Source organism: Mirounga leonina, unplaced genomic scaffold (assembly GCF_011800145.1).
Source record: "Mirounga leonina isolate KUSES-001 unplaced genomic scaffold, KU_Mleo_1.0 Mir_94, whole genome shotgun sequence".
NCBI classification, from domain to species: domain Eukaryota; kingdom Metazoa; phylum Chordata; class Mammalia; order Carnivora; family Phocidae; genus Mirounga; species Mirounga leonina.
Genome location: NW_023270855.1, coordinates 45,084,095 through 45,109,836, shown reverse-complemented (window position 1 = coordinate 45,109,836; position 25,742 = coordinate 45,084,095). Strand labels below are relative to the sequence as shown.

At 47.3% G+C, this 25,742-nt stretch overlaps 1 protein-coding gene across 8 annotated transcripts in view; it reads left to right on the top strand.

The window, feature by feature from the left end:
- Positions 1 to 25,742, top strand: part of GATAD2A (GATA zinc finger domain containing 2A) — a 105,292-nt gene that overhangs the window by 41,917 nt on the left and 37,633 nt on the right. For 4 of the 8 annotated variants that reach the window (XM_034998098.1, XM_034998097.1, XM_034998103.1 and 1 more), the window contains one exon: positions 24,955 to 25,223. The exons of 1 other annotated variant lie outside the window; for it this stretch is intronic. In XM_034998098.1, the coding sequence (XP_034853989.1) occupies positions 24,955 to 25,223 (269 nt within the window). Of the gene's footprint in view, positions 1 to 23,588; positions 24,627 to 24,954; positions 25,224 to 25,742 lie in introns of those variants that run through there. 3 more of the 8 variants (XM_034998101.1, XM_034998100.1, XM_034998102.1) reach the window with 2 other exon arrangements.

The window sequence follows — 25,742 nt, the reverse complement described above, 5'->3', positions numbered from 1 at the left end:
GAGGTTTTGGCTCTTAATTTGCATATAGCAAAAAAAAAAAAAAGCAAAACACATGAGCATGGTCAAGTAATCCTGTTAGTGGGAAAACATTTCCAGAATGTTCTTCTAACAAACAAGCTTTACCAGTGCTTTAAAAAATGTTTTTTAAAGATTTTATTTATTTATTTGAGAGAGTGCGTGCAACCATGAGTTGGGGGGAGGGACAGAGGGAGAAGCAGATTCCCTGCTGCGCAGGGAGCCCGGCTTTAAAAATTTTTTTTAACGATCAAGATATAATTTTTCGGGCGCCTGGGTGGCTCAGTTGGTTAAGCGACTGCCTTCGGCTCAGGTCATGGTCCCAGAGTCCTGGGATCGAGTCCCAGAGTCCTGGGATTGAGTCTCACATCGGGCTCCCAGCTCAGTGGGGAGCCTGCTTCTCCCTCTGACCCTCTCCCCTCTCATGCTGTTTCTCTCTCTCTCTCTCTCTCTCTCAAATAAATAAATAAATAAAATCTTTAAAAAAAAGATACAATTTGTCTATCATACAGAATTTGTCTACCATACATTTCACCCATTTATAGTATATGATTCAGTGATTTTTTTTTTTTTTAATTTAAGAGTCGTGCAACCATCACCTCTGTCTAGTTCCAGAGCACTTATCACCCCAAAAAGAAACTCCATTCTCTGGGGCACCTGGGTGGTTCAGTCGTCAAGCGTCTGCCTTCAGCTCAGGTCATGATCCCGGGGTCCTGGGATCGAGCCCTGCATCGGGCTCCCTGCTCGGCAGGGAAGTCTGCTTCTCTCTCCCCCACTCCCCCTGCTTGTGTTCCCTCTCTTGCTCTCTGTCTGTCAAATAAATAAATAAAATCTTAAAAAAAAAAAAAGAAAAGAAAAAAACTCCATCCTCATTAGCTGTCACTCCTTATCCCCCCTCTCCCACTAATCTGCTTTCTGTCTCTATGCATTTGCTTGTCCTGGTCATTACGTATCAACAGAGTCATACAATATATAACCTTGTGTGTCTGGCTTCTCTCAGCGTAGTTTTTGAGGTTCATCCACATTGTAGCATGATTCAGTACTTCATACACTTTTATGGCTGAGTAATAATTCCATTGCATGGAGGGACCACTTATTTATCCGGGATAAATTTGGATGTTTCCACCTTTTGACAATTGTGAATAGTGCTGCTATGAACATTTGTGTACACAATGTGTGTGGACGCGTTTTTGGTTCCTTTGGGTATATACCTAGGAGTGGAATTGTTGGGTCATATGGTAACGAACATTTTGAGGACCTGCCAGACTGTTGTCATGACAGCTGTACTATTTTACATAGCCCAGCCCTTCCTGAGGCCCCCAGAGGAGAAAGAAGTGACCTAAAGTCTGTGCTGGTTTCCTAGAGCTAGATGAGGATTGGATCATCAGTGTTGATGATGCTTGATACCTGGTCCTGGTGGCTTGTTATCTGGTGCTGGTGGCATAGTGGGACATCCACAGAGGGTGGGCCTGGCACTTGGCTGTTGACAGGCTATCTTTAGACATTAGCATTTAAAAATCAAGGAACTTTACATTTGAAAAAGGTCTTACTTGAACCCTGGGCCCAGTGGGGTTAGTGACTGCCCTTGTCTTGCAGCTCAGGTCATTGTCTGAAGGCAGTGGGCTGGCTTAGGGTTCGCTGAGGTTCTAGGATAGGTGCTCCCCCTTCTGCCTGGTTCTTTGTTAACTCAGAAGTAGTAAGTACTTGCTGAATGAATGAATGAATGAATGAATGAATGAATGAATGAATGAATGAATGAATGAAACAAACCTCCTTCTTCCGTGTCACAGGGCAAGCAGGGAAGACACAGCCGTAGCATTAGAAGCAGAGAGTCTAGGGGCGCCTGGGTGGCTCAGTTGGTTGAGCGACTGCCTTCGGCTCAGGTCGTGATCCCAGGGTCCTGGGATCGAGTCCCACATCGGGCTCCCGGCTCAGCGGGGAGCCTGCTTCTCCCTCTGACCCTCTCCTCTCTCATGCTGTTTCTCTCTCGCTCGCTCTCTAATAAATAAATAAATAAAATCTTTAAAAAAAAAAAAAGAAGCAGAGAGTCTAGGGGTTTAAAGTCCTGGAAGTCATCCTAAGTGTTCTTTCTGGCCTTGCCTCTCCCCACCCAGTACATGAAGGGGCTTGATAGGAAAGGGACAGTCTGTGAACAGTTATGACATGTAATGGCTAATGCTACACAGGCAGAAACACCCTTGAATAATTATTTTTTAAGATTTATAGATATGTCAGCTCGTACTTTTTGTTGTGGGGTATAAGTCACCTCAGCAAATTGATTGATTTGGGGTTTTCTCTGGATAATACCAGCCCACACCCACTTTTCGTTGTACCATGGCCTGTGGTCAGCTAGGGTCTCCCCATTCCTGCCACCCAGGACTCAGTGGGCACAGAAGAGGAGCAGGGCAGGAGGAAGGCTGGCTCCAGGCGAGCCCTGAGTCACACACACATAGCCCCCACACAGTGCCACACCCTGTACACGGTTGAGGTTTGCACACCTTGGGTCAGACTGCCTGCTTGGGCTAATGGATGTGGCATCTGCCCCTTGAATTTTGCTTGTCAGGAGCCCTGTTTGTTCAAGTACACACTGCTTATGTGCTGAATGACTAGCCTTATGTTGGGTGTTAAGGATTAAAAATGGGTGTGACTTGGGGCGCCTGGGTGGCTCAGTCGTTGAGCGTCTGCCTTCGGCTCAGGTCATGATCCCAGCATCCTGGGATCGAGCCCCGCATCTGGCTCCCTGCTCGGCTGGAAGCCTGCTTCTCCCTCTCCATCTCTTACTTGTGTTCCCTCTCTCGCTGTCTCTCTCTTTGTCAAATAAATAAATAAAAATCTTAAAAAAAAATAAAAATGGGTGTGACTTCCAGAAAAACAGTTCACAGAGAAAGTGAATGCAGATGGCCCTAACCAAGGTATGGAAGATGTTCAGGTCTTTCTGATACTAAGAATAATGCTCATTGGAGCTTCCCCAAAACATTTCTGACCTTTTGTCCCCAGAGGTGGATACCAATCTGTTGGTGGAAATCAGGCACTGCCATATGTTGCTTTTGGAGGTTCACAACTCCTCAGAGAGAGATTGGCTTACCCTTTGCTCCAGAAATTCCACTTCTAGAAATGTATCACAAAGATACACTGTCAGAAATAAGAATTGTGACAAGGATGTTCATTACGCAATTCTGAAGTAGCAAAGCTGGAAATGACTTAGGTGTTTTGTCAGTTGGGGCTGGAGATGGATGGGGGTGGCGTCAAGCCCCTGAAGGAAGGAAGGAGGCATGTCCTCATGTCTTGGTGACAGGATTTCTAGGGTGAAATAAGTGGAAAAAACAAGGTGGAGGATAAAGAGGTGTAGTGCACTTACCTATCCAAGGGAAGGTGGGGGGGGACATGGATGTATGTGTGTGTGTTTGCTTATATTTTATTTTTAAATATAGGAAATCAAAACCATAAGTGAACAACATGGTCATTTCTGGGAGGAGGGCTGAGAGGAGACAGGGTTATCAGGAGCTGTCTCTGGCTTTCTTTTCTATGTAGCACCAGATGGGTGTTTTACATAATTATAAACAAAAGTATGGCAGATGTTGTGAGGAGGGGGGAGAGAAGCAACCCCTAAAAACCAAAAGCAAAAGGAAATGAATATGAATCTAGGTATATGTCAGCTGTGACTCAAGTTGGTGGACTTAACGTCTCAGAGAGGGTTTCCTTCACTAGACTTTTAAACATAGCAGTTAGACTGTAAATGTTTTAGTGTGATATGCCATAAGGGCAAAAACTTCTTTTTAAAAAATCATTAACTATTTTTAGGAATTATTTTTGGTTTTAGGTTAATAATACCAATAGTCTTAACTGTTATATACAGTAGTGCCCCCTTCCCTACAAAGACACTTGCCAGGACCTTCGTGGGATGCCTGAAAATGCAGGTAGTATCAAACCCTATATATACTATGATTTTTCCTATACATATATACTTACAAAGTTTAATTTAAAAGTTAGGGATAGTAAGAAATTAACAACAACAACTAATAACAATAGAACTGTTACAGCTGTACTAAAACAAAAGTTGTGTGAATGTGGTCTCTCTTTCTCAAAATATCTTAGTACTGTACTCACCCTTCTTGTGATGATGTGAGATGATAAAATGCCTATGTGATGAGATGAGGTGAGGTGAATGACGTAGGCATTGCAACATAGCATTAGGCTACTTTTGACTTCTGTTGGTACTCCAGAGGATCATCCACTCCTGGACCATGATTGACTGCAGATAACTGAAACTGTGGATAAGTGGGGACAACTATATTGTAGAAGAAAACAAGTAGTTATGTCTTTAAGAGTCAGAATTTTCAGCAACAAAGAAAAATACAAGTATAAAATCAAAGTACTTAAGTGAAAACATTTTAATTGTTTTATTTTTTTTTAAGATTTATTTATTTACTTTTGACAGAGACAACGAGAGAGGGAACACAAGCAGGGGGAGTGGGAGAGGGAGAAGCAGGCTGAGCAGGGAGCCCAGTGCGGGACTTGATCCCAGGACCCTGAGATCATGACCTGAGCTGAAGGCAGACGGTTAATGACTGAGCCACCCAGCACCCCAAAATGTTTTAATTCTAAATCTGCATTGGGAATGTCTTGATTGTGACTATCAACGATGGGACAGATGAGTATGAAAAAGAATGGATTCCCAAGTTGGAGCATCAGATGTGTTAAAAATCCACAGGTTCATTTATGTTGGTGCTCAAAGGAAAGGAAGAAACTCACTGGTCCTCTTTAGGAGGTGCTAGGGAACCAATTCATTTTGAAAACTGGTAAATAGAAACTAGCATTTATTTTTTCTCTTTTCTATGGACTGAACTCTCGAGGAACAAAATAGTGGGTGAGAGCAATCTTCTCTCACAGGTCAGTGCTGCCCAGCAGAACTTCCTGGAATTCTGTATCCTCACTGTCCAATGTGGCACCTGGAATAGTTTGAAGAAATAAATTTTCATTTTATTTAACTTTAGTCTATTTAAATAGCCACATGTGGCTAGTGGACAGTGTGGCTATTAACATATTCTGGCTAATTAAAATGAAATGATGGAATTATAGGCTTATAAGTTTTCGGACACTTAATGAAATGGTGAATCCAGATAGTGATCCTCCATGACTGCGTGCCCTCAAGAAGGGTGTGTGTCCTTCTGGAATGATGTGTGCTTGGTTGGGCCTCAAAATCTAGTTTACAGTAAATCAGGGACATGTTGCATTATACCACAGGGATGCCACCAGCAAACCTGACTGGGAAACAGGATAAATAAATGTATGGTTGAAAGGAAAGGTTGGGGGGGGACACCTATAGATTTCAACCAAGTGTGACTGACAAAGATTAAGAAATGCTTGTTAAATTGTTAGAGGTCAGCTCATGGGATTGTCGTTTGTGCTATAGAGATAAATACTGACCAGTTCATTCATAAAATGAACGCTGTGTAGGATTTGCTTCACAGGAGCTAGTAGGTGTGGGTGAAGGCCGAGTTAGAAGACCTGCAACCTGGGTGGTGCATGTGTGCTGTGAGTCATGCTCTTCTTGCTACTTCTGTGGGTATATTTGCAGTTTTCCATAATTAAAGATTTGAAAAATGGGCTTAACCCAGGCATTCCCTCAGGGAGCCCAGGGCAGGGGAGACAGCTGTTTACAAAAGTGAGGGTGGTAGCCACTTGTGGTTAGTTTAAATTCAAGCAGAAAACCTTCAGAGATTCTGGAATTGTGAGGGGCTGTGGCTTGTGGCCTGTCATGTGGAACTGCCTCTGATTACAGCATTGTTACTTTCTGTAACAATGATACTCGCAGCTACCTTTCACAGAGCCTTCAGAGAGCATTAGTGATAAAGTGGATAGTGTTCCCATTTCACAGTGAGGAAACTGAGGCGAACCAGGCATTCTGGTTTCTACCTGATGCACTGTGATGCTGATGGCACCTTCCTTTCCCTGAGCCTCTGGCCTCCCTCCCCAGTACTTGGAGCTCATTTTACCACTGCATGTGCTTCTTTACTTTAATACTTTGTGATATCCCATACTTAGTTTTCTGACATAATGTGTGTGTGTGTGTGTGTGTGTGTACATAATATATATATATATTAAGATTTTATTTTTATTTATTTGACAGAGAGCACAAGCCTGGGAGCAGCAGAGGGAGAGGGAGAAGCAGGCCCACCGAGCAGGGAGCCTGATATGGGGCTCAATCCCAGGACCCTGGGATCATGACCTGAGCCTAAGGCAGACGCTTAATGACTGAGCCACCCAGGCGCCTCTGACATAATATATTTTTGATTAGAGACCAGTCTCGCCTCATTGCTGTCATCTCTCCATAGTAGCCGTACCCAGTCAGGAGTGGATAAAATAGATGGTTTGATCCTGTTTGTGATCTAGGGATCACTGCAACTCTCAGAGTGGAAGGGACCTCACTCCGTGTCTCTCAGCCTGGTGTCCACTGTCCACCTACCTGCCTCCTTGTGTATCTGCCCAGAGTTTTCCTGGGAGGAGGCCTGTTGTGGGATCCAGTCAGCCCCTGGTTCCTGGTGGAAACTAAGCAGATATTTGGATGAACGAGTAAAACACCTGTGTGACTGAGGCAGGTGGCACATTCCCAGTAGTGTATTAATATAAAACCGTGGTGTGTGTTTTGGTTTTAGGCAGTGTGAAGCCTGTAATGAACCTGATTTAAATCGTGTTCTGCTGGTGGTGGTTTGTGTGACCCCAATTGTCTGAGGCCTTGCCCTCTTTCTGCCTTGGCTCCCCATTGCTAAATTGATCTTTGCCCACGTGGCCATGCTTCCAGGCATTATTAGCTCCTTTGCTTGGAGGCAGTTCTTAGTTCCCACTTGTGTGGTGGGTTTGTGTGACTTCAGTCGCTGTGAGAACTGGATGGTTGAGTCACAGAACTTAAAATTCACATTTAGCCATTTTAAAGTTATCATTTAATACACTCACAATATTGTATGATCATCATCTCTGTCAAGTTCCAGAATGTTTTTATCCCCAAAAGAAGCCTGTACCCATTAGCAATTACTCCCCACTCCTCCACCTCTGTGCCCTTCAGGGCCCTAGCAACCACTAATCTACTTTCTGTCTCCATGGATTTGCCTGTTCTAGGCATTTCATATAAATGGAATCTTTTTTTTTTTTTTTTTTAAGATTTCATTTATTTATTTGACAGAGCAAGAGAGGGAACACAAGCAGGGGGAGTGGGAGAGGGAGAAGCAGGCCTCCTGCGGAGCAGGGAGCTCAATGCAGGGCTCGATCCCAGGACCCTGGGATCATGACCTGAGCCGAAGGCAGACACTTAACAACTGAGCCACCCAGTTACCCCTAAATGGAATCATTTTTTATTCTGTGTGGCCTTTTTTATCTGCCTTCTCTCACTCAACGTAGTATTTTCACTGTTCATCCACATTATGACATGAATCAGAACATCATTCCTTTTTATGAGTGAATAGTATTTCATTGTACAGGTATATCACATTTTGTTCATTCGTTCATCTGTTGATGGACATTTGAGTTGATTCTATTTGTTGACTATTGTGAATAGTGCTGCTTTTTTTTTTTTTTTTTAAGATTTTATTTATTTATTTGACAGAGACACAGCGAGAGAGGGAACACAAGCAGGGGGAGTGGGAGAGGGAGAAGCAGACTTCCTGCTAAGCAGGGAGCCCAATGCGGGGCTCTATCCCAGGACCCTGAGATCATGACCTGAGCTGAAGGCAGACGCTTAACGACTGAGCCACTCAGGCGCTCCAGTAATGCTGCTTTTAACATATGTGTATAAGTTTTTGTGTGAATATGTTTTCACATCTCTTAGTTTATGTACCTAGCAATAGAATTGCTGGGTCATATGGTAATGCTGTATTTAACTTTTTGAGAGACTGTCAGACTGTTACCCTCATCACTGTACTGTTTTATGTTCCTGTCAGCAGTGTATGAGGGTTCTAGTTTCTCTACGTCCTTGATAACACTTTTTTTTTTTTAATTAATTATAGCCACCCTGGTGGGTATGAGGTAGTATCTCATTGTGGTTTTGATTTGCATTCACCTGATGACAGATGTTGTTGGACATCTTTTCATGTGTTTATTGGCCATTTGTGTATCTTCTTTGGAGAAATGTCTATTCAAGTCCTTTGCCTGTTTTTTAATTGGATTTGTTGTTTAATTGTTCAGAGTTCTTTATATATCTATACACTAGACCCTTATCAGATAGATGATTTGCAAGGTATTTTCTCCCATTTTGTGGGTTGTTTTTTCTCTCTCTCTGTTTTTTTAAGATTTTAAGTAATCTCTACACCAAATGTGGGTCTCAAAGGTACAATCCCGAGGTCGAGAGTCGAACACTTCTCTGAGCCAACCAGATTCCCCTCATGCTCTTTTTTTTTTTTTTAAGATTTTTATTTATTTATTTGACAGAGAGAGACACAGTGAGAGAGGAAACACAAGCAGGGGGAGTGGGAGAGGGAGAAGCAGGCTTCCCGCGGAGCAGGGAGCCCAATGCGGGGCTCGATCCCAGGACCCTGGGATCATGACCTGAGCCGAAGGCAGACACTTAACGACTGAGCCACCCAGGCGCCCCTCCCCTCACTCTTTTGATAGTGTCCTTTGCACATTAGATTTTAATTTTGATGAAGTCCAGTTTGCCTTTTTTTTTTCTTCTGTTGATACTGTGCTTTTGGTTTCACATTTAAGAAACTTGCTGAATCCAAGGTCATGATTTACCCTTCCATTTTTTTCTAAGAGGTTTATAGGTTTAGCTTTTAATAGTTAGGTCTTTGACCTATTTTGAGTTAATTTTTACTAAAAGGTAAGGTTTTGGTTTTTTTTTTTTTTAAGATTTTTTTTTTATTATTTATTTGAGAGAGAGAATGAGATAGAGAGCATGAGAGGAGGGAGGTTCAGAGAGAGAAGCAGACTCCCTGCCAAGCAGGGAGCCCGATGCGGGACTCGATCCTGGGACTCCAGGATCATGACCTGAGCCGAAGGCAGTCGCTTAACCAACTGAGCCACCCAGGCACCCAAGGGTTTTGTTTTTGATCCTTATCTTTTTTACTGGCATGAAGACATTTTGGCTTATTTAACCAGGAAGGGAAAGTGATAGCTGGGAGTTCTGAACATACTTTTTCTTGTATGTTTAACATATACGTTGAGCATTTATTCTATCCTGGGTTCTAGGGTGGTAGCACTGAACAAAGAGGTATTCCTTGTCTTACGGGAGATGGGGTTAGGAGGGTATACAGAGAGATGAGTGAATAGAATGTTAAGTGGCGATGAAGTGGGAAAGAACTTAGAAATCCACGGAGGGGATTGTGTGGAGGGGAGATAATGTCCTTTTGCTGTCTCAGCTGAGACCTGAAAAAGAGAGTAGTTCAGAGACCTGGGGGAGGAACCTTGCAGACCTGAAAAAGAGGGTAGTTCAGAGACCTGGGGGAGGAGCCTTCCAGGCGGAGAGAGCAGAAAGTGCAAAGGCCCTGGGGTGGGAGTGAGCTTGACTGTCAGTGGCCAGAATGTCATTGTGGCCTAAGAGAATGGGGTCAGGGTGGGGTGGGGCACAGGATGGCAGGAGACAAGGTCAGAGAGGCTGACCTGTCCTTAAGGCTGTGGTGAGGGCCTTGCTTTTACCTTGAATAGTATCTTTTACAAAAGGACCACTTAATGTGATACCCTGAAGCCCAGCTCCACTCTTTCCCAGCGATTGTTTCAGGTATCTGAACAGCTCCCTGCCCAAGGGGAAGAATTCCACTTACAGGGTAGAGGCTAGAAGTGGGATTTCTGTTTCAGCTCTTACAGCTGTGCAGAAAGTGCTGAGAGAACTTGTCGTTGGTCGGAACTGTTTCTTAGTCCCATGGGCTTTATTGAGACCAGAAACTTAGTCCTAAAAGTAAGTTTCCCTACTGGCTCTGATCCTCCTGGGGCATTTGCCAGTGCTCTGATACCACAGAATATGTGCAGGAAGGAGCTTGACAAAGGAAGCCCAGGAAAGGCCTCCAGGTATTATCATATTGCTGGGTGCCCTGATGAAAATGACAAAAGAGGCACCCCTGGTTCCCCCACTTTCTCCTCATATCTCCTCCTAGGAATGGAGGTGATTTTTTTGGTCCTTCTTGCACTTGTCTGTGCAAAACCTACCTGCCATTTCCAGTGATGGGCCTCAGTGGAGCTGGTGGTTAGAGCTGTGTCTTGGCCCTGAGGGAGTTGGCACTGGAAGGGTTAAGGCTTCCCATTTTGTGATGTGACACCCGATGGGCACATTGCAGATGGCATGGAAATGGCAGGTGTAACCCTTTGTAGGCCATGGAGGCACATGGCCCAGGAGGCAGCTGGGAAGGAACAGAGGTCTGTTCCTTTCCCATGTGAGGCAAATGTAGCCAACTAGCCCTTAGAGTGACATCCTGCACCAGGGGGACTCCTGGTTACTCTTTCCCTGTGGACATTTAATATTGCTCCGATTCTCCTTCACAGGCAGTACCTTTGTTTCTGTGTTGTGTGCTCCTGCAATAGCATCTGTTTCTTTCTGGCCTCAGGCTTGGGCTTTGGCCCAACGGCCCTGGCTGCTGGTGGTTCAGAAGCCTATGTGGAGCCACTTCCAGCGGGGTGGTATTGGGTGCTCACTGGGCACTTCGAGAGCAAACACAAAAGCCAAGTTCTTATCTCCAGTGTGAGCCTGAAGGAGCTACTGTAGTTTTAAAGACACTTGCTCCCTGTCTTTCCCCTCTTAACATGTGATCAGTGTAGGAGCACTTTTCTCCCTACTGTGTCCTATGGCTGGAGATGAAGACTGGCTTTCATCTCATGTCTCTGGGAAGGGGTGCTCAGAAGCCAAGGTATGGGGCTGTGGTGCAGTTGTAGTTGAGGGGGATCTGTGTGATCCACATTATTCCCTGTTTTCAGAAGTTTGTAGGAGATTGGCTGTGTCTCAGAGAAGATAAAAATATATACCCTACACTCTCTTTCCAGGATAGGATCTGTGCTTTCTTTAGTGCCCCCCCCACCCGCCCCATTCTCCCATGACTCCAGGGAGGGAAGTTGAGGTCTGAGGACCTGATGTCCCAGGCCTGGCGCTTCACATCCCGGGGGCGAGTTTGAGCAGCCTGGTGAACTGTCAGCAGGCCGGCCTCGTGACTGTCTATTTTCTGGAGATGACTTGTCCTGAACCCTGCTTTATTCCCACACACTGTGCTGGAGTGAACTACTACGAGTGCTGTGTTCTTTACTGTGCAGTCTGTGTGGGATTTGTGTTTAGGAATCTGAGGACCATTAAGGTTTTGTCTTTAAAATGTTGATGGTCAGACGCCTTGGTGGCTCAGTTAAGTGGTGGCCTTAGGCTCTGGTCATGATCCCAGGGTTCCTGGGATCAGGTCTCACATGGCGCTCCCTGCTCAGTGGGAGGCCTGCTCCCTTTCCCTCTGCCCCTCCCGGTGTTTGTGCTCTCTCACTGTCTGTGTCAAATAAATAAAATCTTCAAAAAAAAAAAAATGTTGGGGGTGCCTGGGTGGCTCAGTCATTAAGTGTCTGCCTTCGGCTCAGGTCATGATCCCAGGGTCCTGGGATCAAGCCCCGCATCGGGCTCCCTGCTCAGCGGGAAGCCTGCTTCTCCCTCTCCCACTCCCCCTGCTTGTGTTCCCTCTCTAGCTGTGTCTCTTCTGTCAAATAAATAAATAAAATCTTTAAAAATAAATAAAATATGTGTGTATGTGTATATATATATATGTTGATGGTCACCACTTAAGTGTGTTAAAGTTCCTCCTGTCCAGCTTAACTTTGTTAAATATATCCCCCAAAAGCATTAATTCAAAGACATCATTTACAAGTCCTCCACTTTAACAAAATCATATTGTAAATGTGTGTTTATTTGTAAATGTGAAAACCAGAGGTGCCAGTTCTTTTTACGCTTTTCAGTCTTAATAACCTCTTTCTCTGGATGGTTCTTGAACCAAGGGCTGGAGGTGACTAGATAGATGATGTTGTGGCCTGTCTCGGATGACCCCCACCCTTTGGTGGTAACAGTCTTATATATTTGATGGGTTATTAGCATTTCAGATGGAGTGCAGTGTGCAGGCACACCTGGAATATTTGAAGTGCTCTGTTAGGAGGAGGCTGAGATGCTCCTGAACTTAACCTTCCCTTTTGGTTCCTGGTCCAAGCTGAGCACTGCATTTACAAATGGTGTTTTTTCCCAGGAGGGTTAGGTAGAGAGCCTTGTAGGGGCTGGGAGCAGAGAGGTCATCCCCTGAAGAGAGTGCCAGTGCTCAGATTGGTTTGTTTGATGGAGTGACTGGAGGCACTTGATTTAAGTTGTGTACATTTGTCTTTGGAGCATACTCTTCCATTTCACAGCTCTTAGGGCTTCCTCCCACCCTGTCCTTTAGGACCCAGTTACAGGTTCTAGCCCTTCTCACTCTCACAGGCTGATGGCTGGTCCTGACCTCCACCCCTCCCCCAGTCCCTGAACTCCTGAACGGTACCTGGTGCCCAGGGAAGTCCATGGGAGGCCCTGCCATCACTGAGAGCCTCTCACACTGAATGTAAGTGGTCCAAGGATTCCTTTTTCTTCTACACAGTTTCATCCCATTTAAAAAACAACTGTTTAAAAGTTTTGATCTCTTTATTTGGTTTCGTTTCCTTTTTTTGGAGATGGGTTTTCACCCGCCTGTATATTTTGCCACTTCATCTTTTCTATCATTTTTTCCTCCCTCTATCTTTACAAGTCCAGATTTTGCCCTTGGGGCCCAGCTCAAATGAAACATTTCTCAATTCTTCCCTTCCACCAGCAGAGTGAACTTCTTTTCTGGTGTTGAGTTGTAATAAAATGGTGATTAGCACATGCATTTCACAGCCTTTATTAGGTCTGTGCTCCCATGAAGGTGGGGGCCCTGAGCTACTCTTCCTCCTACCCTCCACAGAGCAGGCACCTCTGGGTCACTGGTCCCTTGGAGAGGTCACTGTCTGGTGTGGTATCAGCATTTGTTAGGAGCCTGTCAGCATCCACATCCTGCTGGGCCAGACAGGCTGTGAACTAGGAGATGATGGAGTGTCCTAGGTAGTTAGTAACTGACCAGGCTTCTTGTGCTGCAGAAGTTCCCTTCTGGGTTTAGGCACTACTCAGATAAACAACAGTAAAGAGTGGTTAGGTCTTTGCCTTCTCTGGAATCCTAACTTACTGTATGCACAAAGTAGTAGAAATGAACATGGTTGTAGTGCTGGTGATTTGAAAATGCTCTGCTGATCCAGCCAGGTATGAAATCATTGGTCTTGGGCAGGGGTTGGGAAGTGTGGGCTAAAGTGGCTGAGGTGCATGGGGATTCATGTGAGGCCCTGTAGGGCTCTGGATTTCTTCATGTGCTTTAGAAGTTGGTGATTCTGGCCCCTGTGTCTAATCTCATTTTCATACTTCAGGGTTTTCCTTTTTGAGACAGGTGGATCAGAAGTTGAATGGACACTGATCACCCATAAGAAATGTTGATCTTTTGCTCAGAATTGAACAGAGAAAGACCTTTTCTGAGATAATTGGGCAAAATTTGGAAGTGGGAGGAGGGGATAAAAACTCTGTGTACGTGTGGGGGTGCATGTGTCTATGAGTATGCATAAGTGTGGGTGCACATATATGTATATTTGTAGTGCAAAGTTGCCTACAAACTTGGGGAGTTGGGAGGTATCTGTCAGTGCCCCAGTTTCCATGTCCTCCTACCAATAAGGTGTCCATTGAGTGGGGTCAAATGACCCCAAGTCTGGGGCGTTATGTGTTCCTTGCCCCTTTCCCTCTCTTCTCACTGACCTCAGCCTCCCCAGAATCCAGAGCCCAGGCACTATGGCCATTGGAGGTTGATAGATTGTCCAACTTGGGGGAAGCCTTTGAAAGAGTGACTAAGCCCCTTAAACAGGACAGAAGAATTTGGTGGTCATGTGTCTCATTTTTATAAAGTGGTTGTCCACCTGGTGAGCTGTGTTCACTTCTTTTAACACAAAGCAAAAGGCTCAGAAAACCTGCATTGAGACCCCAGGCCCAGGCAGTCCCAGTGTGGGATTGATAGGACACTACCAGGTTGGGGGTGAAGTGATATGCCCACCAGTCAGGCCCAGTGTTCACATAAAGGTCAGCAGAATTGGGTGCCTGGGTGGCTCAGTTGGTTAAGCGACTGCTTTCGGCTCAGGTCATGATCCCGGAGTCCTGGGATCGAGTCCCGCATCGGGCTCCCGGCTCAGCGGGGAGCCTGCTTCTCCCTCTGACCCTCTCCTCTCTCATGCTGTTTCTCTCTCACTTGCTCTCTAATAAATAAATAAATAAAATCTTTAAAAAAAAAAAAAAGTCAGCAGAATTGAAGGACCAAAGTGGTGACTGGGTGGAGTCTGAGCCCCTGACAGGTCCCCAGGAAGGTTCCTGGGTTTCTCTTGCAGCTGCAGGCAGAATGTACCAAGTGAAGATCATGACTGCAAAGAGATCTCTATCCATTCTTTGGGGCAGGACAGGGTGCAAGCCTATGACAGTGCTGCCTGTCTGCCCAGGACCTGCCCTAGAGTGGGGCAGTTGGAGGCACTGTGGTATGGATCTGCATCCTCCTGGTCCCCAGAAGGGGTGCTCCCCACCCCCCTTCGTGAAGTTTCCCTGGCACAGATGACCCCTTTCTTCCTAGCCCTCAAGGGTGAAGGAAAGTCCCGGTTACCTGGAGAAGTTGGGCCCTGCAGCTCCCTTCCTACTGCAGGACATCCCCAAGGACCCCCTGGTCCTCTAGCAGATCAGCCCCAGTGTGCTCAAGTCACTTTGTGTCCCAGCTCAAACATCCCTATTTGTTTTGTTTTCTTTTTAAGATTTTATTTATTTGACAGAGAGAGACACAGCTAGAGAGGGAACACAAGCAGGGGGAGTGGGAGAGGGAGAAGCAGGCTTCCTGCCAAGCAGGGAGCCCGGTGAGGGGCTTGATCCCGGGACCCTGGGATTATGACCTGAGCCAAAGGCAGACGCCTAATGACTGAGCCACCCAGGCGCCCCAAACATCCCTATTTCAAGAAGGACTCACCCCAGCCCATCCCCTCCCAGCCCTGTGCCCATCAAGGTCCTTCACATGCCTGTGCTTTTCCTTAGAGCTTTGGTCTGATGCTCAGGCATGAGTGCTGAGGAACCGCTTGCTTCTCTAAGTGGGTTAAAGTTTCAGCCACTGCAGTAATTGAGTTTATAGCACATAATTTCCTTATACGATGGACCTATTTATCTTGAGAGTGTGTAGGGCTTTTAGGATGGTATAAAATTGACCCGTGTGGTGAGACAGGCTGACCCTTTGGTGAGCTCTCTGCACTCAGCATTTTTTTTTTTTTTTTAAAGATTTTATTTATTTATTTGAGAGAGAGAGAATGAGAGACAGAGAGCATGAGAGGGAGGAGGGTCAGAGGGAGAAGCAGACTCCCTGCCGAGCAGGGAGCCCGATGCAGGACTCGATCCCGGGACTCCAGGATCATGACCTGAGCCGAAGGCAGCCGCTTAACCAACTGAGCCACCCAGGCGCCCGAGCATTTTTTGAAACTAAATTTCTTCTGACTTGTCAAAAGGGGTAACCTTGAGTCCTGGGCTCAGATTGAATTTACATGTTCAAGTCCCTTTTTTGAAACCTGTTTTCCTCTGTAGTTAATTCTCTGATAATACTTATTTTGGAAAAGCAGATTTGTTCCAACACTATTGATATATTAGGGCACAGTTGAAAGCACGACACATATGTTGTGTGTGGTTACGTACAATTTTGTACAGGAGAAGTGCCAGGTTCGGGTTAGGGGTTGGGAAGCTATGGCCCACAGGCTAGTGGTCTGTTTTGGTAAATAAAGTTTGGTTGGGACACAGCTGTGCCCATTTGAGGATGTACTATTACAACTGCAGAGCTGAGTAATCAGGACAGAAACAGAATGACCCACAGAGCTGAAAATGTTTACTGTGTTGTGTCCCTTTAAGAAAAAGTTTGCCAACTCCTGCACTAGGTGAATCCAGAAAATTGCTCCCAGCTAAAAGAGCACCTGACAGTACACAAAATGGAAATGCACACACCTCAGATATGTGCCAGGCCCCCTCTAGGCCACACCATTTTCTCTTGGGGTCACACAGCCTCATTCCAGCATGTCACAGAAAACACTCAGAAAACAGCCACAGCAAATGCCAGGTCTTCCCTCAGGTGAGGGGTCAAGCTTCAGGTAGCATTTGTGTATTTCTTGGCTACCATTTAAAAATCAGGTTCCTGTCTTTCTTTATGTCATGATGAAGTTTTGGGGTGTTGTGTACCTAACCCTATTGTTCCCGTAGCCCTGTGTTTTTATTGCACAATTTTGCAGTATGCCGTGGTTTTTTAGAAATTGCTTATATGTTGTGCTCCAGCAGAACTTTTACTGTACTTAGAAAGCAAACATCAAAAAGTATGATCTCACTCAACAACATAAAGTTGGAATCATTAATATCTCATCTGGACCTTGTGGGTGAGAGGTCAAGCCCAATTTTGTACTTATGAGGAGCTCCCAGTATCCTTTGGAAACCTCACATGTGACTCTGGGTGGTTAATGGAGTCTTTCAGTTGGGACTGCCTGGAGCATGGGCTTCAGTTCCCAGCTTTTCTCACCCATTTGCTGTGTGACTGCCACCTGCCTCAGTTTCTCCACCTGTAAGGTGGGGGCAGATGATGGCACTTACCTCACAGGTGGTTATGAGGATCATCTGAGGTGACCCATGTGACATAAAAGCTCAGTGTTAGGTGTTTTGCCCTTAAAAGTAAGAAGACCCCACATTTCTATTAACAACAGGGGAGCAATAAACTCGGGTCATGATCTGAGGATCTCAGTGTTGAAACGGGGTTGAGCTGTCTGGACCAGCCCCCTTTCCCCTACTGGGAGCTCCTCTCCATAAAACTTATATTTGTTTATTCCTTAGGTACCTGTTTTCTGTCTGCTGTGTGGCAGGCACTCTTCTCTTCCAGGGCTAGGGACATACAGGAACATTGACACCGAGGCCAGGCTGTCATGTAGCCTGTTACCTGGTGGGTGGTGGTGACATCTGACTGTGGGGTGTTCCTTTAGCTTCTGGCTGCAGGGTCTTTCCTGTCCTGGCTCTGGGCAGGGCAAATCTTAATTCCCTCAGGCTCAGTTCCCTCTCCTTTGAGGATGGCTGTTTTATCTTCCTCCTCACTAGCCCATGCATCATTTTAGCCCCACCATGTGCTTGTCACTCTAGATGAAAACAAACTGTTTAAACATGAGTTAACAAAAGGCCTTTTGACTATGTAGTGGAATGTTCACAGTGGGCAGCTTGTGAGAGTGCCAGGTAGAAAGGAATGGTGGACCTGGGTTTCAGGCCCAGACTCTTCGCCTACCTAGACTTGGATTTCCCCACCTTGGGTGACATGCTCATCTTCAACAAGCAGAGGCTTGTTGAGTGAGTGGTGAGTGTCAGCTATCACCCCCCAGCATGTGTGGGTGTACCCCCACCCTGGTCACAGGAATGCTGTGGGGAGGGTCTCCCTCCCTAGCATCCTCTTAGTCTAGGTCTTTGAAGGCCCAAGGAGCTCCTAGCCAGGCAGCTGGGCCTAGTGCCTTCTTGATGGTGTACAAGAGAGAAAACACCTGTATTTTTGGAATATCTTAGGTTTTCAGATCCCTGAGAGTTAAGAATCCAGCTTCAGTCAGTGAGTAGTAAGACTTAGTTCTCCTTTTGAGCAAACCTGTAGCACAGGATTCATGTGGCTCCCTTCTTCTGCCTGAGACCCTCCCTCAGTGGCTTGGCCCTCTCCTGCCTAGACCATCTCCCCAGATTCCTGTTTCTCAGCCTCAGTCTGTGAGACTCTATCTCTGTACACTCAGCTTTCAGAAAGTCCAAACACAGAGGTTTGTGTTTTTGTTTGTTTGTTTGTTCAAGATTTTGTTTATTTGAGGGCACCTGCGTGGCTTAGATGGTTAAGTGTCTGCCTTCAGCTCAGGTCAGGATCCCAGGGTCCTGGGATTGAGTCCCACATCGGGCTCCTGACTCAGCGGGGAGCCTGCTTCTCCCTCTCCCTCTGTCCCTCTCCCTTCTCATGCTCTCTCTGTATCTGTCTCAAATGAATAAATTAAAAAAAAATCTTTAAAGATTTTATTTATTTGAGAGAGAGCATGAGCGGGGGGGAGGGGCAGAGGGAGAGAGAGAGACAAGAGAAGCAGACTCCTGTGGAGCAGGGAGCCCAACGTGGGGCTCGATCCCAGGACCCAGAGATCACGACTGAGCCACCTAGGCGCCCCTGAACGCAGAGTATTTAATGAAAGTACTTGTTTGCTTCATTTTGACCTATAGGGCAAACCCCAGGAATTATACATTTCATGAGGTTAATTTACAGAAATTTAGGTTTAACTCAATAGCATGTACTGAACCCATATTGTTTTGCTCCACACTGAATATGAAGGTGAATGGGAAAATGAAGTTTCTTCCATGGAAGAGTTTAGCAACAAGCTTGGAAAAGAGATGAAGCTTCTGAGTAGTATAAGGATTGTTGCTGTGGGCAGTCCTTATGAGGAACTCCCTCAGAGTGAGCCCACACTGATGCCGTGGCCTGGCAGCCAATTCACAACTGGCAGCCCAGGTAGAAGGTGGGCTGTGGGGATGAGCTGAAGGGTTTGGGTTTACTGCTTAGAGCTTGAAAGTTTCTTCAGTGACGCAGAGGGTGAACTCTTAAGCTGCATAGACACTTGCTAATAATGGATGGGAAGGTCTCAGCAGCATCCCCTCTCAGTCCAGTGAAGGTTGTCTTATGTTCTTGGTTCTGCCTATTGGAGGAGCTAGCCTTGTGATTTTCCTGTATTACAGAACACCCTCCCTCTGGCCTGGGAGCACTTCCCTCCAAAGGGCCATCTTCCCTTGTCTCATTCCCACTACACTTGTCCTTTCAGTTTTCAGTCTCTGCATGTTGGAGTGTTACTTTATCTAGCTCTCTATTTTATCTTTGTGTTCTTTGAATATAAGACTGATATGAAGTCATCATTAGGAGAAATAATTTCATACAGAAATGTTTAATACAGAAAGTGAAAGTTTCTTAATTTATTCCTCAGAAATGACTGCTGTGGCTTTTAGCCCAAGTTCTTTCACTTTTGATTTTAATAAGCTTTTTCAGTATTTTTTTTCTGAAGAAAGCCTTTTTAGGCCATGTGAATGGTATTATACTATTCTGCAATTTGATTTTCTCATGTTATTTCTGACATCACTGTGTGTCTCTTCACATAGTATGTCTATGAGGTATGCGTAGGGAAACTGAGGCTCAAAGAGTAACAAGCTCCCTCAGCCAGTTCCCTGAGATCTGGCTTCTGTTCTCTGTTGCATCTGATAGTAGAGGCTGGCTGTTGTAATCATCCTTCTATTTCCCAAGTTAAATTGCATCCCTTATACTTGGCCTTAACAGGGTTTGACGTTTAAAACTTGAGAACTGACGTCTTTAGTATGAGTTCCTTCCAGAACACAGCCACTGCATCCCTGCTACTGTCGCTCAGAGAGATGCATCAGGGAGTGGCTCAGGACTTGAACAGAGTGAGGTCTCTGTTCTGGAAGGGGAGACATGTGCCTGTTAGCCAGAGGCTGCTGGCACCAAAGTACAGCTTAGCTGTTCTCTTCCCTGGCCCCTTCTCAGGTGCCTGGGTTTGACTCTCAAGAATGTGGGGAGCCTCCAGAGGGTGGGTAGAGGGTGTACAGGTCTGGGACTCATCTTTCTGAGCTTCCTCAGGCTGTTGGGGAGGGTGGATAGGATTCCTGGGTTCAGGCAGGAGACAAGGGGGAGGCCATGCAGGGGGGCAGCAGAGCCCCAGCCTCAGGACCACCACAACACAAACATCCACGTGCACTGTGCATCTGCTCTGGGGCACTCTGGTGGTGGGTGCCCAGCGGAGTCCTGATGGAACTGCCCACCCAGCAGAGCCTGTGTGTTGAGTGTGGAGATTGGCTAGTGCCAAGTGAGGCCAGTGTCTGGATCTCGTTGTCACCCAGCTTGGCATTGGATGCATCACAGGCCCTTCTTCCTTCCTGACAGGAAGGGGTGCCCTATGCTACTGAAGACAGTGGCTGCACCATGTGCAGGCCTCTACCTGTCAGCAGACACTCCTCAGTCTCCCTGCGTGGGTCTGGTAGACTCATGCTCAGCATGTCCAAACTACCCCACTCCCAGCCTTTCTCAGATCTGCCCTTTCCCCATCTCAGAAAATCAATTCCATCATTCCAGTTGTTCAGGCAAAAATAAACAAAACAAAGCGATTTTTTTTGCCTCCCATCCAGCTGTTGGCATGTTGTGTTGTCCGTATCCTCTAAAGTATACTTAGTATTTGGTCATGTCTCCTTCACTGCTCAGTCTCCTTCCCATCCTGATCCACAAGATACAGAAGCCTCCCAAGACTGCTCCCCCCACCACCCCAGCTCTAGTCTATTGCCAGATCAGCCAGATGATTCTTTAGAACAAATTGGATCTCCCCCCCCACCCATCCATGCTCCCCCTGAGGGCAGGCCACACTTAGTACCCTCTTTCCCCACCTCCTCATGCTTACTCTTCTCTGAGCTCTGGAAAGAGCACCCCAGGTCCACTTTTCAGAGCATCGGCCTGGTCACTTCTCCCATGCATGTATCGCTAAGCACTTTTCTCATGCTTGGAACAGGAATGTTACTGGTAGTATTCCTGCTTGTGTGTTAGTAACAGCGTAGTATATATAACACTCCAAGTACAGATAGTAGTAATGATAATGCCTTAGGGTTATGGCTCCATGACTTGTGTTTATTTACCTTTTTTTTTTTGTTTTAATCATCAAGAGACGTTTACTGGTGTTGTGTGCTCAACTTGTGCCAGGTGCTTTCCGTTGGTCTCCTGAGTCTTGTTTAAAAATTCTGGTTTCTATATCATTCACCTCTTTGGAGTTGTTTTAGACAGGTTTTTCTCCTGAGGTTCTCAGATCAGTTAGACAGTGGCATTTTACTAAAATAAAGTAGGGGCACCTGGGTGGCTCAGTTGGTTAGGCGGCTCTTGATTTTGGCTCAGGTCGTGATCTTGGGGTTGTGGGTTCAAGCCTCGTGTCAGGCTCCATGCTCAGTGTGGAGTCTGCTTGGGATTCTCTACTTCCCCTTGCATATGTGTGTTCTCTCTCTCTCTCAAATAAATAAATAAAATCGTTAAAATAAAGTAGCTTTTGGTAGAGGCAATTACAATTTGCACTGACCCAAAGCCCCATGTCGTCATTCCACCTATGATTTGGTGGCCCCTTTGTTCTGGGGTTGCTCTGTGCTGTGCCTGTGTAGCCTCTAGTGTGGTTGCAACCTCTCTTCTTGGAGTGAGGAAGGGCTTCGTCCTGCCCACCTCTCTGCTCTCCCAGCCCTGTCTGAGGATGTATTAAAGCAGGCTCTGCTTGGCTTGGTTGTGTTTGCAGAGAGTGAGGAGGGGCAGAGGCCACCTGGGTTCTAGCCCTGCGTCCTGGGTAGCATCCTGTGCCTTAGGCTGCCTTGCAGTCCTGGGAGCCTCATCTTTACAGTGGGCATGCTGCTATCAGGATCTGCCCCTGCCTGCATGTAGCGCCAGCACAGGATCCCCCTTCAGTAAGAAAGAGCTGCTGTTTGTGGGCTGGCCATTCCTGAATGGGCTTGTGGTAGAACCTCTCTTGTCTTTCCATTCTACCTTTACTGGCCAGGGATTTTGAAGCAGATCCTAATTTGCTATCACAGTAATCCAGCCTCGTCACCTGCTCTTTAGAAAGTATTCTAATGTACTTCCTTACTGCTTTTTTGCAGAGACTGTAGGTCATGCTTCATTCCTCAAGGCTGGTTTCTTCCCTATAGGTTTGTGGCTGATCCTGGGTTCGTGCCTGCAGGGTGGTGGCCGCTAGCCCTAAAGTGTGGGGGCTACTGGTCCTTCATGCTGAGAGGAGGGAGGAGCTGCTCTTTACCAGCACCTGCCCTCCCCAGGAGCAAATGCCCCATGTGGCCTCTAAGGCAACCACCTTGCTGTGGAGTAGGCTCCACCCAAGGCGGGGTGGGGGGTGGGGTGCAGAGCTGGAGGCACCCTCTGCCATGGTCAGCCCCGTGCCCCCTCCAGCTATGCTGGTCCTTTCTGTGGTGGGGGAGGTATGTAGCAGCCCCCCCCCCCCCCCCCAAGAATCCCCCACCAGAGCTGGAGGGACACGGAGCTGGAGGGGCAGGGCATGTGTGCGCTGCCAGGATGGCTGTTAGTTCTGGGCCTAGGGTTGGCAGGGTTCCAGCCCCTCAGCTTCAGAGTGAGCTACCTTGACAGTGCACACAGAGCATAAACAGGCTATGTTCCGTGCCCTCTGCTGGGGACCCTGATCAGCTACCCAGACCGGGGTGCTGTGGGGGGTCCTATGACCCAGGGTGGTCACTGGGGCTGGAAGGAGCAGCCCTGTGGGTGTGAGGCTCTGCTCTGGCCCTTTGCCATTTCTTGTTTGACACCAGTGACAATGAAGTGAGGTCACGTGGGCACTACCTTGCCAGTCTGATGACCTGGCACACAGCAATCTGGTTGTTGGTTCTCCCCCTTCTCCTTATCTTTGTGGGCAGTTGAGAGGAAGGACTTCATGTAGGGTCTGGGTTTGGATGAGTTTCATGGATTGGAGCCTGGAGCTTACAAGGCCAGAGAGTGCTGCTTGGCAGGGTGGGTGGGTGGGTGTGTGGGTGAGGGTGCCAAGCTGGAGCAGAGGCAGAGTGGGGAAGCATGGGGGAGTTTGAGTACAGGATTGGGGAGGGCATCCTCCGCATCCACCTCATTCCCTCTTCTCCAGTGGGTACCAGGCCAGACTGGGAGCTTTTCCCTTAGGGACAGAATTTCTTCTGACTCTAGTGGGGGCCCTCTTTCCCTCTTTTTCTGGTTTCTCTCCTCTCCTCTTTGATCTTGACAAGCTCCTTTCTGGTCCTGGGAGCACAGCTACCTGCTGTCCAAGGCAGCTACTGAAATTGTTCCTCTTGTCTAATTCCCAAATGTTCAAGGAGCTCCTGTTTTAGGAGTCCCCAAGGAAAGATGACCCATGTGTCCACAGTGAGGGAGGGGAGGGTGACTGACACTCAGGGCAGTGACTTGTCTGCAGTCTCACAGAGACAGGACTGATAGACTCAGTGAGCAGGCTGACAGGGTTTGTTGTGAAGGCATAGGAAAGGACAGAAGCCATAGAGCTTTAGGCTAAGAGGGACATGGGGGCATTCCTTGCTTTTTCTGAGCCAGTTAGGAGACCATATCCACACAGAGAATGGGAAGCAGGGATGGGGGGTTTTTTGAGGGGTAACTGGGACGGAGTAGTTGGTACAGGGTGGGAGGCAGGCACAGGCTAGGATGCCAGGAAGGGTTGGGGACAGATGGAGGTCTTGTTGATATCCTATGACCTTGAGTTTCAGAGTTCTCCAGCCCCACCCTCCTTTAGCATGGGTGGGGAGCACTCTGGGGGTGACATGACCACCAGGAGACTTGCTCATTTCGACCCATTTGGACTGCCTGTAGGAGCAGATACCTGAGTGCCCTGGCCAGGCCACACTGGCCTAACGAGTGTATATGGGACACTCTGCCTTCTGAGCCAGGAGCATGAAGCAGCTGTCTGTTTCCTTCCTTTCACTTTAAGTCCACCAAAGGGGCCACTTGGGCAAGGCCCTGCACTATTGCTCATTTGTGGAATTGGCTCCTAAAGAAGATTGTGAGTGAGTTATCTCAGGAGTGTATCCCATATATGATGATGTGGCCCCTTCATTGCCCCGTGTTGCCCCCAGCCTCCCAGAAGGTGGGCTCCAGGACTGGGGGTGACTGGCCCTGTCTAGGACAGGCCTCCCAGGGTATTCACTGGTGGGGAAACTGAGGTGCCAGATGCCCTGCCTGTGGACACAGGTGCCTTCAGCATAGGCACACCACAGGTATGAATTGCGATTGTCTGAATGCCTATTATTCTGTGTAGAACTGGCACTTTGGGAATTCTGCTAGAGCCTGGCAGCTAAATTCTCTTTTGTCCCCTCATGAACTCTGGCTTGGCTTTTTAGACCCTGACTCTTACAGTCTTATTTCCTGTGTCCTGCCTTGTTGGGACATCAAGGCTGGGCTTGGAGTGGCTCCTTTAAGAGCGAGTGCCTGTGTCCCAGACTCTGTTGTGGAATGCCAGCAGCCTCCCTGCAGACAGACATCACTGCGCTGTCCTCCGTCCTGTCTCCGTGAGGGTTAACAACACTTCAGCTTGTTGTCTGGAACCGGTTCAGACTGGTTTTCTGGAAAGTGCTTTGTCTCTCAGACTGAATCCTGGGAAGGGTCATGTGGAGCCCAGTGATGTCATGGGATCAAAACCTGACTCAGCTGTTTTTTTTCTTCTTTTCTTTCTTTAAATCAAGATATGTGTGTGCTGCAGGTACAGGGTGCTGGCTCGGTGACAGGCCAGCTCTCACCCCACTCAAAGTTTACCTTACTGGCAGTCAGAGGGTTAAACGTGACCCCCACCTCTCACCCCCCAGAGGTGAGCAGGGAGTGAGGAGGCTGTCCCTCACTAAAGGGGAAAAGAAGGGTCAACCTGAGTCAGTGCAGTGCGGGGCTGGACCTGGGCAGTGACCCTGCTCCTGGGACAGCGTGGTCTCCCTTTGCCGGATTCCGGACACCTCCAATCCAGGGCAGGTACTCAGAATCCCATAGGCAGGGAGTTCAGATCTAGAACAGTTTTCCTCTATTTGCTTTTGAGTCTGGAGCACAGAGAATTCCTTTTCCTTCTGATAAGCAGCCACTTTCCATTGTTTCTGTCCAGGTCCCCACATGTCTCAGCTCCCCAGATGGCAGTGAAGAAAGGTCCTGGGCACACTTTGTGGGTCCTGCATTTGTTATGCCTACTTCCGCTAACAGCATGTGGCAAGGAAAACTCTCCAAGCTGACACTCTGAGAAGTTTCTAAGAAGGTAGCAACTTGGTTGTGCCAAGTTTAAATGTCATGTTTTCTCCTTCTCCCAAAGTTCAGAATGACTGAAGAAGCATGCCGAACACGAAGTCAGAAACGAGCGCTTGAACGGGACCCAGCAGAGGATGATGTGGAAAGCAAGAAAATAAAAATGGAGAGAGGATTGTTGTCTTCAGATTTAAACACTGACGGAGACATGAGAGTGACGCCTGAGCCAGGAGCAGGCCCAGCCCAAGGGTTGCTGAGGGGGGCAGAAGTGACGACCATGGGCAGATGCGAAGGGCAGGCGGGTGACGGGCCCGTGGACATGCGTACCTCATACAGGTGAGCAGGAGGAACCTGGAACCAGGTCTCCTGGGTGTGAAGAGGTGGTGAGGATATGGGGATGAGGCTTCCCTTCAGGCCTGCAGGAAGCAGCTTTGGGTGAGTTATGGTGGAGACGGCTGTGGGTTCCAGTCCTGGCATCGCTGTGCTGTCCTGGACAGACCTCCCCACTGGGGCCTGGATGTCAGTGGCAGAGGGTGTGATTCTCGCAAGAGGAGAGGTAGTATTCTCCATCAGCTCTCCTGTAAGGCAGCAAGTCTTCACTAAATTCATACCTGTTGTCTGTTCAACTGGTGCTTTTTGGTTTGTAGGAAAACTTGGGAGTTTTTAATTTGAATATATCTCCTTGCTTTGTAGATCTGGGGTTCAGGAGGGCAGGGGTTCTACACTTTTTCTGGGTCACTGGCCTGGGGGCAGAGTCTGGAGGCCAGCTCAGGGATACCTCGCACATGTGCCACCACTCTTTATAGGCAGCACGTTATGAAGGAGGAGGTCACTCTGTTCAAGTCTTCTGTGGTG